Genomic DNA, 13,269 nt, shown 5'->3' with positions numbered 1-13,269 from the left:
TTTTCTTTTCTTTTTTCATTTATATGTATATATATATATATATATATATATATATATATATACGTTTGGATTCATTTTTATTTCAGTTTTAGTTTTAGTTCTTTTAGTACATCAAGTTACAGTACATGAAAGTGAAAAATGGTAGCTTGGCAAATAGCTTTTTTATATTATTTCAACTAACAATTTTTTATGGTTTTATTTGTAGTTAACAGTAATAGCCCTGAAATATTTAATTTTAAAATAGCGGTTTCCAGGCCTTCAAATGGCACTAAAAATAATCAAATCTTCATAAATAGTGGACACTTTTTGAATGGAATGTATTATTTTTTTTATTATTAGTAGTAGTAGTAGTAGTAGTATATGGCTCAGCACCAAAATGTTGTTTTGCTAGAAACTGCTCTCTATTTTATAACTATTATATAACCTTATACTCTTAAGACATGTGTTCAGAGAACAGAAAACCTTTGCATTGAATGCAACTTTTAGAAATCTAGTCTAGACATATACCAGACTCTTTAGATATATTTGACATAAATATATTAGAAAGTTCTCAAAAATTGTATGTGTGTGTGTGTGTGTGTGTGTATATATATATATATATATATATATATATATATAGTATGAAGGGGAAAGCACATGAGCAGACAGGCTGCGGTGGTCACATGACATGCAGTGTGGGCCTCCCACTCTGCTGATGCCAACACTGTCAGCACCATGTTCCAGAACAAGACGCAATAATTCAGACTGTGATTGTAGCTGAGACAGAAAATGTGGTTTTTAATACTTCCCCTGATTTAGATGACACAGCAGATTATTAAAGCATCCATGTGGTGGAGCTGTGAAATGATGAAGTCAGCTGTGTTAATATGTGGAGCATAATGACTGCATATGTGTATACAATAAATGCTGTTGGGGTTTTGTGTGTGGGCAGACCGCAAGACAATAGTGACTATAGTTTTGTGTTTTTCAGGGGAATTCGGTTCTTCAGTCAACTCTGTACACAGCGGTATGAGATGATCGGAGAATTACTGGGCCGAGAGCAGCACGACATCGCCCTGTTACAGGAAGTGGGTTTTACTCTACACTTTAACCCCCTTATCCTCTGACTGTCTTTAGGGATTAATTCAGTGCCCTTGTGGCTTTAGCACTTCATTTTGCTTAATTTCCCTGATGTACGAATAACACTGTGTCCTAAACAGATATGTGGTTGTGGCTGGTTATAACGTTTGGAGTCGGTAAAGTGTTTAATGTTTTTGAAAGAAGTCTCTTATATTCAACCAGACTGCATTTATTCGATCAAAAATTCAGTAATATTGCAAAAAAAATATTACTTTTTAAAATAACTGTTTACTTTTTGAATATATTTTAAAATGTTATTTATTCCTGTGATGCAAAGCTAAATTTTCAGCATCATTTCTCCAGTCTTCATTGTCACATGATCCTTCAGAAATCATAATAATATGCTGCAAAAATAGGTTTTTGCTGCTTAATAATTTTATGGCAAGCGTAATACACTACCAGTCAAAGTTTTGGGCTAAGTAAAATAAATAAATAATAATAATAATAATAATAATAATAATAATTAATACATGTATTCAGTGAGGATGCATTAAATTGAACAAAAATAACAACAAATACATATATGTTACAAAATATTCTATTTAAAATAAATGCTAGTCAGTGAACTTTCTATTCATCAAAGAATCCCTAATAAAATGTATCAGTTTCCAATATTTTTTTTTTTTTACAAATAAATGCAGTCTTTATAAGAGATTTCATTATAAAGCAATAAAAACCTTTTTTTTTTTTTTTTTTAATGTCTTTATAAATTTACTATGCTAGCTAGACATACACATAAAAGTAATTTTTACTGATCTAAGTATCTTTAACATTGTTCTAGGTATGGAGTGAAAGAGATTTCCTTTTCCTGAAGAGAAAGCTGTCCTCCTCTCATCCTTATACTCACTATTTCAAGAGGTCAGTTCAACTCGCTGTGACACGAGGGACTTTGAAAGTCGCTTTGTACTTCAAAGCCATTGGGATTTTGAAAGAGAGACTTTGAAACCTTCTGATCAGCGATCAAGCGGTTAGACGCTCTCACACATTCCAGAGAGAAAAAGGAGGGAAATGAAATCCCCACTAAGAGTAGAGTTCACCCGAAACAAAAAAATATCCAGTCATCATTTACTCACCCTTGTGTCGTTCCAACCCCGTATGATTTTTTTCTTCTGTGGAAACACAAAAGGAGAAATTTTGAAGCCCATAATAGCATTCTGTCAGGAACAGACCAACATTTAAGTTGTTATTTACTAAAAATGTGTGTCACGTTTGGCAACAAGACACAAAAGAACTAAAGTCGTTTGGTGTCCCTTCATCACTGCTTCCATTGTATGGAAAAGAGCAGGTTGGACATTCTTCAAAAGTTCTCCTTTTGTGTTTCATGGAAGAAATCATATGGTTTTGGATCAACTTGAATAAGTGAATACATTAAGACTTTTTAAATTACTTTCGGGTGAACTATCCCTTTAAGAAGCTAAAAAAATCTTCTTTTGAGACATTTGTTTGAATATTCCATCATATTCTGAGTCTTCTCAGTGACCTTTATATCTTATCCTTATCTTTATGAGACAAGGAAAATAAGCATTGCAATCAATAAAGCTGATTTGGCAGAATTTGTAATCATCTCACTTATCAAAGAAGCAGTAGTATCTACAGTTAACACTTCAACACTCTTAGACTCCCCCCAAAGCATGAAGGGAATTAGCAGCTTTTGGATTTTGACATTATTGGTGGTATCGGCTATTACTATTGCAAATCCTTAACCCACATTTTCACTATTGTTTTTTTACGCAACCTTTACGCTCTGCTTATTCACCATGGTACAATGAATAAATAAGGGATGTATTAAAGGACTATTTAACCCAAAATGCTGACAATTTACCCTCAGGCCATCCCAGATGTACTGTAGATGAGTTTGTTTCTTCATCAGAACAGATTTGGAGAAATTTATCATTGCATCACTTGATCACCAGTGGATCCTCTGCAGTGAATGGGTGCCGTCAGAATGAGAGTCCAAACAGCTGATAAAACCATCACAATAATCCAGAAGCAATCCACACCACTCCAGTCCATCAGTTAATGTCTTGTGAAAAGCTGCATGCTTGCAATAAATAAATCCATCATTAGTGGGAAAGTGATCCATTGGTGAGCAAGTGATGTAAATCTGTTTAGATGAAGAAACAAACTCATCTGAGTTTGGTCTGAGGGTGAGTACATTTTCATTTTTTGGTGAACTATTCCTTTATTATATCTGCACAAAACAAATGACTGCCAATATGTTCAAAAGAAAGGAAAGTAAGTCTTCTAGGGCTAATCAACATAGATAATAACCCTAGACTTAAGTGTGTTGATGCGAGTCAAACAAAAGGTTTTTGTCTTCGGTTTCCCTAATAATACTAGAAAAGTAAGAGCAGCTGTGTGATTGCTGGCGTATATACAGCAAGAGATACCTAAAGACAAATGTTATTTTGTAGCTGTATGTTCTGGTATGTTTTGACAGTGGAGTCATTGGCAGTGGGCTTGCTGTGTTCTCCAGACACAGGATCCAGGACGCTCTGCTCTACCAGTACTCTCTCAACGGCTACCCATATATGGTAAGCTATTTCTGTGTACTTAATTCTGATTGGTCAATCTGCCCTCAAATGTTTTGCATAATGTCACTAAGCTATATAATTTTTTATTTTTTTTTATCCCAGTTAAATAGCGCTGCTAGTTTCATAATAATTGTTTCATACTATTTCTCTCGTATCACTCCGGAGTCAAATTTATATTTCATTTCCATTTATTTATCTATTAATCTCTATGTAATAAGTCTGCAAATTGGGATTCTGATTAGCCGGTGAAGGTTTATTTTATGATAGTGAGCAGCTGACTGCTTATCACTGTTTGTTAGAGTGTGGCCTTTGTCCATCATTTGAAGAGAGTCTTAGAAAAGCCTTGGTCAAACAAAGCACCAGAATTTAGTATTTATTTACATCATGCTTTATGTTTGTCAGAAGCTTATATTAGTTGTAAAATATATATATATATATATATATATATATATATATATATATATATATTGAAACATTAAATATTTGAAATATATTAAATACATTACATATTATTTAATATTAATGAAATTAAAGTGCTTAATGAAATATTCAATATTACATTTAATATTTGAAATTTACTAAATGGCAACTTCATCATTTCAAATGTGTAATTACAAATATATTTAAATACATGACGTGCAAGATATATAGTAGCCTATATTTTCATTTACACATTACACTTTAACCAAATATCAACAGATAATAGAATTATGTAATTACATGTAAATATATACATACTGTAAGTCCTATACTTAAAGTTCAGCTAATTGCATTTAATATGAATTTAAACTATTAATAAATGTGTTATTTAATTGAAATGAACATGTGTATGTAAACATTACATTCAGTTTGCACTTACATTCTTTTGAAGTATATTATTTCTGTAATATGTACTCTTTTTGAAAGTATGTTAAAGTATACTTTTTCCACAAGGGACATAATGTGACTAGCTTTTGTAGAGGAATCCGATATGTTTTGTTTCTTTATGGTACAATGATTCATGTAACAAAGTTTTAGCACAGCGAGAATTACATTACATTTTGTATGTGTGTGTGTTCATCTCAGCTGCGCCATGGTGACTGGTTTGGAGGCAAAGCAGTCGGGTTGGTCATTGTAGACGTTTCTGGATTAAAGGCGCACGTCTATGTTACTCATGTAAGTCGCTCTCTCTAAAGTCTGATCTGGCTTGAATAGGTCTTGAGGTGTGTTCCTCATGGTCACTCGGGTTTGTTTATTCATGAGTAACTGGAGACGATGCACCTTCAGTAATGATACTGCTTTCCTCTCAGTTACATGCAGAGTACTCCAGGGCTCAAGATGAATACCTGCCCCACAGAATAGTGCAGTCGTGGGAAGTGCTGCAGTTCGTGCGGTAAGAGAAAGTATGTTTTCTAAATGTGTCACAGAGAAAAGAGGTCACATGCTTTTAGTAAACTCCCACCGTGCGGCCTCTTTAGCCACACGTCCTGCGGAGCAGATCTGGTGGTTCTGGGAGGGGATCTGAACATGCACCCTCAGGACCTGGGAAACCGTCTCCTCAGATCCCACACTGGGCTCAAAGACTGCTACACTGAAACAGACACGTTTGATGTGAGCACACTTCCTGTTACATGCTTATTCAGTTTGTTTGTGTGCCCTGTTTTGCTTCGAATCGTCACTTTGTGTTGCTCTCGGCAGGGCTGTGAAGATGGTCACACACTAATAGCAGACAATCACTTCACAAAGAAGCAAGATCTTGTTCCTTTTGAGAAGGGCATCAGAATTGACTACATTCTCATGAAGGTAAAATAATCCCAATATACTGTATATAGGACTACACACATTTTGGTTGAAATAATTAATAGTTTTATTCAGCAAGGATGCATTAAAGTGATTAAAAGTGACAGTAAAGATGTTTATAATGTTGCACAAGATTTATATTTCAAATTTTTGCTCTTCTTTTGAACCTCCTATTCATCAAAGAATCCTGAAATAAAATGTTACGTTTTTTTTTTTACAAAAATATGAAGCAGCTTAACTGTTTTCAGCATTGATAATAATAAGAAATGTTTCTTGAGCAGCAAATCAACGTACAGTATTAGAATGATTTCTGAAGGATCATGTGACACTGAAGACTGGAGTAATGATGCTGAAAATTCAGCTTTGTTCACAGGAATAAATTGCATTTTACAATATATTCAATAGAAAATCACAATATTTTATTTATAGAAAAGAGTTATTTTAAATAGTAAAAATATTTCACTGTATTTTTTATCAAATCAATGCAGCCATGGTGAGCAGAAGACGCTTCTGTTAAAAACGTTTAAAACTCCACAAACTTTTGAACAGTAGTGTATGTGTAAGTTTTCACGCTGCTCTTTTCCATATGCCATACTCAACATTAGTGTTTATGTTTGTTCTTTTTCTTGTGCAGGGTTCTCAGAGAGTGAGCATGAAGTGTGAGTCTCTTTCCACCACCAAAGGTCCAGTGGCTGATAAACCCTTTCCATATTCTGACCATGAGGCTCTGACTGCTGAACTGGCCCTGCTGCACTCAGAGGACAGCAGACAGCATGGATCAAGCGACAGTGAGTACTCAGCGTTGTTCTCAGAACAGCAAAAACAAGCATTTCACATCAGTATAACAAATGAAACCCTGCTTCAGAGCAGTTTTTATGCATACCAGGCCCGGACTGGCCATCGGGAGCACCGGGAGAATTCCCGGTGGCCTGGCGGCTGATTTGGCCCGCTGCCCTGTTTTTTTTTTTTTATTATTATTATTATGAAAGGGTTAGTTCACCCAAAAATGAAAATTCTGTCATTAATTACTCACCCTCGTGTCGTTCCAAAACCCGTAAGAACTTCGTTCATCTTCGGAGCACAATTTAAGATATTTTTGATTAAATCTGAGGGATCTCTGACCCTCCCATAGACAGCAAGGTAACTACCACGTATTTTTGTTTTCTTTGGGCAAATTTAATGACAGAATTTTCATTTTTGGGTGAACTAACCCTTTAATATTTTATATTTATGCCTTCTCAATGTACCAAAGTGATCATTTGCGATTTTTTCAATCGATAATAAATCATAAATCGGTTAGTCCTGACTGTCAGCGCTGCGCTATATGAATCAGCTCACGTGTGTTCCGCGCTTCCGTCAAACGGTTCCGAACAGAACCCATGTGCTCGACGAAAGAGAGGAAGCGGCCAGAAGAAGCAGTGAAATGTAGCAACATCACTGACCTGTTCAGGGCTTCAAGTGCAGGTCAGTTTCATCTGTAAATACGTTAGATAGTTTTGTCTTTATTAACCTAGTTGAGTAATAAACTGCTAGTATCTGTTAGGCTATCAGTAGCACCCCATTATTATGATCATTCAGAATACTGTGCTAAAGGACATCAATATCGCTTGTAAAGATACATTAAAAATGTAGCAGAGACTTATATTCACATGGATTTATTGTACAGGGAGGGAGGGACCTAGAGCAGACAGCAACACAAACATAATATGAGTCACAGCCTAATAATTCAATAGTGTGTTCAGTATTAGAATTTTTCAACAAATATATTGTACTAATTTGGAAATTTAGGCACTTTAGAAAATGTAAAGCTGAATTTTCAGCATCATTACTCCAGTCTTCAGTATCACATGATCCTTCAGAAATCATTCTAATATGCTGATTTGCTGCTAAAAAAAAATCTGTATTATTATTATTATTATTATGACAACTGTTTTATATGTTGAAAACAAAGTAGATTTTTCTTTGCTGAATAGAAAGTTCAGAAGAACAGCATTTATCTGAAATAGAAGTCTTTTGTAACATTATAAATATCTTTATCATCACTCTTGATCAAATATAGTGCATGTATAATGTTACAAAAGCTTTTTTTTTTTTTTTTCAGATAAATGCTGATCTTTGGATCTTTCTATTCATCAATGAATCCTGATGTACTCAATTGTTTTAAATATTGATAATAATAATAATAATAATAAATATTTCTTGAACAACAAATCAGCATATTAGAATGATATCTGAAGGATCATGTGATACTGAAGACTAGAGTAATGATGCTGAAAATTCAGCTTTTTGATCACAGGAATAAATTACATTTTAAAATATATTCAAAACGAAAGCAGTTATTCTAAATAGTCAAAATATTTCACAATATTACTGCTCTTGTTGCATTTTAAATCAAATAAATGCAGGCTTGGTGAGCAGAAGAGACTTCTTTAAAAACATAAAAAAAATCTTACTGTTCAAAAACTTTTGACTGGTATTGTATATTTGTATGAAACATAGGTTTGTTAAATTTAGTGTATTTGAGTCATTTTAAGATAAATAACATTCTGTGGTAACAAATTGAAATGAGCTGGTTGTTTTCAACAAGGTGGACACAGTTCTGCTCACAACAGTAGACCTGCTGGTGAAGAAGTGACAGGTAAGAAAAAATGGGAGAGAGAGATATTGGGGTAAATGAAGAAAAGGGAAAGGGAAGTGAATTGGTGCAGTTCAAGAGAAAAGGGAAAGGGAATTGAAGGTGCAGTGCAAGAGAGAACCTTTCATTATTTTCCACGGCCCCAGACTAAGGATTTAGACCTTTTTATGTGATGGCCATACAAATAATAGGGTTTTCTGTGGTTTCAGACATTGTTGTGGATGTATAGGCTATATACAAAAAATAAAAAATAAAGTGCCCAAAATCGCACATTTTGGGGTACAACAGCTTGTCACTGGAATAGGACCCTTAAAAGGACATCTTTGTGCCTGTTTTACCCCTAATAGGTAGGCCTAGGGCTGAACGATTAATTGCATTTGCGATAATATCGCGATATGAAATAACGCAATTTTTCAATCGCAGAGGCTGCGATTACACCCGGTCACGTGACACGCGAGAGTAAAGAGGTGTGTTCAACTTGAAGATCGATCGGTGTATGACATCAAAGTGTCAGTACGACATAAATAGAACAAGGCATCAGTTTAATGTCGGGTTTTGTCTTGTCGCATCGCATCCAGTGTACACAGCGTCAGTGATTGTAATGGTTCTACTGTATTTCATATATTAGTACCTTAAGGGTACAAATTACTACTCTAAGGTACTAATATGTACCTATTAGGGGTAAAAAAAATTACAAAGATGTCCTTTTAAGTGTACTGCTCCAGTTACAAGCTGTTGGTCACAATTTTGGCCCCTTTTTTTCTGTGTGGCCTGGATGAGCGTGAGATTTCCCGGTCTGAAATTACGTCCCAGTCCGGCCCTGATGCATACCACCAACACACTCTCATGACAACTAGGTGTATATGACTTTCTTCTTTCAGACGAATACAATCGGAGTTATATTAAATCTTCCAAGCTTTATAATGGCAGTGAATGGTGGTTAAGATTTTGAAGCCCAAAAAAGTGTGTCCATCCATCATAAAAAGTTCTCCACACGGCTCCGGGAATAAATAAATAAATAAATAAACTCTTGGTTTTCTTGTGTGGTTATCATGTTGGACTTCAACACTGAAAATGGAATTGCAAACAAAAGCTATATTTGCCAAAATAATTGTCATTACAGTAACTACGCTATAAATTTCACGTGTTTATTTGAATTTACTGCACAGCATATGTATATGTTCCTATAACAATTTACACTAACTTTTCTTTATCCGATAACAACGAGACTTCAGGGAGTTAAAAAGCTACCAAAGCATGATTCTGGTGGTGCACAGATAAATGTTGGTTGAGCGACGTTTACTTGTGAACCAGGATTCAGATTCATATAAGAGAGATGGAGGAATTTTGTGTCAGTTGGCAAAAAGGAATGTGGGAAAACTGGACTAACTACAGGATACCGGATATGTGATTGTCATGAGTGTTATGGTATGCATTGTCAGTTTCACTGGTTTGGGGAGTGTTTGAGATAGATCAGAGCGACCCATCCTTCTAATATATAGAGTTGATTTATTGAGCATGACGAGGCCATAAGTGCAAACGTAAAGAAGTACTGATAAAGACTGTTAAAGAAACACTGTCCAAAATGTACACTATTTTCTAGTTTGACAAAAAGGACAGTAAAGATATTTTTAATGTTACAAATAAAATATATTTTAGATTAATGCTATTCTTTTGAACTTTCTATTCATCAAATAATCCTGAAAAATGTATATTTTCATGATAATATAATTTATAATTAATGAAAAATTAGAAATGTTTTTGAGCAGCAAATCAGCATATTAGAATGATTTCTGAAGGCTCATGTGACACTGAAGACTGCAGTAATTCAGCATAGCATCACAGAAATAAATTACATTTTAAAACATATTAACATAGAAACCAGTTATTTTAAATTGTAATAATGTTTCACAATATGACAGTTTTTACTGTATTTTTGATCAAATAAATGCAACCTTGGTGAGCATAAAAGACTTCTTTCAAAAACAAAATTTAAATTTTACTGACCCCAAACTTTTTTTGAATGGTAGTCTATGATGTCACTCCCATCAATGTGATGTTCAAGAAAGATCAAACCATTATTTTTAAAGAGGAAAAAAGTCACAGAATCTGCAGGGATGACATATGGAAGAAAAATGATATTTGGATTTCAATGAAAGCAAACTATAGGTGTAATTCATTTTTATTCTATATCGCCCTGTCTTCCTCCAGCACTGGCTGTATCAGAGCAGATGGACGTGGTCACAGAGGCGCGTGCGGTGGTGAAGGAAGGCCTGTGTCAGACCGAGGCCCTGCGGGACAAAGCCATGCGTCTGATGTTCGGTGCTCTGCTGTCACTGCTGCTGCCGCTGGCTTTGGCCTTCCTGCCCTGCTCCTGCTCCTGCTCCTTCAGCACCGTGGGGCTTCTGGGAGCCGTTTGCATGGGCCTGCTCCTCTCTGGAGCTCTGCTCTACCTGCTCTTCACCACTCACATCAAAGTCCTGAAAGAGACTGAAGACCAGATGATGCTGACCTCTAATGATCTCCAGACTAAACTGACAGGATGTCGACTGTCTGGATCTTCATCCTTCGATGGTTCTCCAGAGCTCCAGCCGCTGAGTCCTTTTAAACGGGTTGACCCGTAAGAGCTGGTTCTGGGTCAGGTTACTGTACCTCAGTGTTACATAATAGCTGTTAGGAAATAACTTGAAGAGCTGATCCGAGAGCAGTGCTCTGAGGCTATACCTACCTCAACTCAGTGAATAGACAGATTAATCATCACAGAGCTGCTGCTCTTCGCATTTCAACGAACTGAAAATCTTGAAGGCTGGAATGGAAAGCCCTGTTTGTTTCCGTGAGGGCGAGTTATTTAATTCTTTGCTAGTCTATGCCTGTTAAGACACTCCAAACAGTGTGCTCTCTGATATTTTAATGTAACTCAAAAGAGACTTAAGTCAATTTTTTTAACGATTTGTTGTTGAGGTATTACTAGACCACATTTTAGGCATTATAAAACACTGTTTGAATGTCATTTCATCATAATCATGAATAAATAAATCACTATTCTGAAGCATTTTCATATTTACTGTAGGGTGTTTTAAATAATTCACCCCCTTTCCACAAGGTAGTGCTCTTGCTCTTGAATGCAAGAGCATAAATGGTCAAAGGGTCGGTAGAGGTTCTGTAGGCAAAATAAAACAAATATTTTGCCATTGTTATGAAATTAAATTTGTGTGATAAATTAATATCTGGCTTGTGGAGCTGAAAAGTGAACAATAACCTAATAACTTAAAAGTGAAAATAATAGTTTCTGAGTATATTCTGTAGCCTTTTAGCCAACATTTGTTCTCTGTGGTTAGCAAGCTATTTTTTATTTTTAGCTTTCATTTTCTTCCAAAGAAATTCTAAACAGTCAGCAACAACAACTTTAGCTTTCATTCAATTTGAATAAATAAAGAAATAAATCTTACCTCTTGGACAGTTTACATAATATTTTTTAAAGCCTAATATAATGTCATATATCCATGCATAATAATTAAGAGGAAAATATTATTGTAGTTTTTGATCTATTTTAGCAAATAGATTTGATTAGATAGATTTTTAAAATACGTTTTTCTGCAGTACGCATTAATATTTTATGCCAAGCCTAATAATGCTACATCAGACATCAATAGCAATTAACACAAGAGAAGATTGTGGCTTCTAGTAGGTTTTTATAATATTTAAGTACTTTAGGAAACCATTACCATAATATTTAAGACAATAATTAACATCTTAGCCCTTTTGTTGCATAACAAAATAGTACTAGGAGGAATAGTATTTCTGGGTGCAGTTGTAAAAGAAGGGCTAATTATAATATAGATTTACAGCACTTGTGTTTGATCATCACAGTTGAGTCACGAATGGTGATGCACTGTTATACACTGCTTTACACACTGAAGCATGTACAGTTATACTGTGTTGTTCTGGTGAGTGAATGTCGGACATTGTAGGAGAGTTGGCGCCTGCAAGATCTGTCACTGAAGTGTGATGCCAGAGACTGAGCACTCAGTCATTAACATCTCCCATCATCCACACTGGAGCATGAGAACATTACACTATCCAATAAACGCATATCACACTTTAATGAATATAACAAACCTGTTTCTATAGATAGGCAGAAATAGCTGAACCACAATTCTGGAATTCATAGACAACTATCACACGAGGCTGCAAGCAGACATTGATGCAACTCATGATATCACTGCTATAATTAAGGGTTTGTAAACTTTGGAACGTTACAATCAATGTAATTTCAGTTATTTTCATTATTATTATTTTTTTTTAATTGTCGATGTACTGAATGTATACAGTATGTGTATGTTATGTGATGCTTCAGTAGGCTACGGGATACAGTGATGTTAAAGAGAGAGAGATAGAAGGAAAAAAATATTTTGAAATGTTTTTGCGTAGGCTCCTCTCGCAAAAGTATTGCGTTGCCAGTTTTACTAACAGCTTGCGCAAGCGCAAACCGTCTCTTGGCGTTAAAATAGTACTGTCAGGTTTTACTAAAGACGCGCAGTGACGAATTAGCGATGAAAAGGCGTGGACACAGTTATTAAATATGCATTTGTAGGAGTTTCCCTTTCAGACACGTTATGGGAGGAGAGTATTCAAATGAATCACACCACGCGTTTTACTAACGTTTGCGCTCGTCAAATTACTGGTATTTGCATAATTTAACTCCCAATAAAAGCATGTCTTAAACTATTTTGCGCTTGAAATGGCTGCAATTATTGTTCCCATTTGAAAGGAAACGTAGCAAGAGTTTTGCAAGAGAACTCAAAATATCTATTTGGAACGCAAGACTTTTGCGAGAGAACTCAAAATATCTCTTTTGAACGCAAGACTTTTGCGAGAGAACTCAAAATATCTCGTTGGAACGCAAGACTTTTGCGAGAGAATTCAAAATATCTCTTTGGAACGCAAGACTTTTGCGAGAGAACTCAAAATATCTATTTGGAACGCAAGACTTTTGCAAGAGAACTCAAAATATCTCTTTGGAACGCAAGACTTTTGCGAGAGAACTCAAAATATCTATTTGGAACGCAAGACTTTTGCAAGAGAACTCAAAATATCTCTTTGGAACGCAAGACTTTTGCGAGAGAACTCAAAATATCTCTTTGGAATTCAAAAATGATGATGATGACAGACAGACAGACAGACAGACAGACAGACAGATAG

General features: G+C 35.2%; 1 protein-coding gene across 2 annotated transcripts in view; it reads left to right on the top strand.

Moving 5' to 3' along the window:
- The window catches only part of smpd2a (sphingomyelin phosphodiesterase 2a), a 12,383-nt gene extending 1,299 nt beyond the window's left edge, over nucleotides 1-11,084 (top strand). The window contains exons 3-12 of one of the 2 annotated variants that reach the window (XM_016497538.1): nucleotides 971-1,067; nucleotides 1,901-1,977; nucleotides 3,560-3,653; nucleotides 4,719-4,808; nucleotides 4,943-5,025; nucleotides 5,111-5,243; nucleotides 5,331-5,435; nucleotides 6,067-6,220; nucleotides 8,020-8,070; nucleotides 10,279-11,084. In XM_016497538.1, the coding sequence (XP_016353024.1) occupies nucleotides 971-1,067; nucleotides 1,901-1,977; nucleotides 3,560-3,653; nucleotides 4,719-4,808; nucleotides 4,943-5,025; nucleotides 5,111-5,243; nucleotides 5,331-5,435; nucleotides 6,067-6,220; nucleotides 8,020-8,070; nucleotides 10,279-10,691 (1,297 nt within the window). In that variant the 3' untranslated portion in view covers nucleotides 10,692-11,084. The remainder of the gene's footprint in view (nucleotides 1-970; nucleotides 1,068-1,900; nucleotides 1,978-3,559; nucleotides 3,654-4,718; nucleotides 4,809-4,942; nucleotides 5,026-5,110; nucleotides 5,244-5,330; nucleotides 5,436-6,066; nucleotides 6,221-8,019; nucleotides 8,071-10,278) is intronic. The other variant, XM_016497540.1, reaches the window with a different exon arrangement.
- Nucleotides 11,085-13,269: the final 2,185 nt, after the last annotated feature.

The sequence above is a fragment of the Sinocyclocheilus anshuiensis genome, unplaced genomic scaffold, assembly GCF_001515605.1.
Source record: "Sinocyclocheilus anshuiensis isolate Anshui unplaced genomic scaffold, SAMN03320099.WGS_v1.1 scaffold130, whole genome shotgun sequence".
Classification (NCBI taxonomy): Eukaryota; Metazoa; Chordata; class Actinopteri; order Cypriniformes; family Cyprinidae; genus Sinocyclocheilus; species Sinocyclocheilus anshuiensis.
Note: the sequence above shows the minus strand (reverse complement) of the source record. Positions and strands in the feature narration are given on the sequence as shown.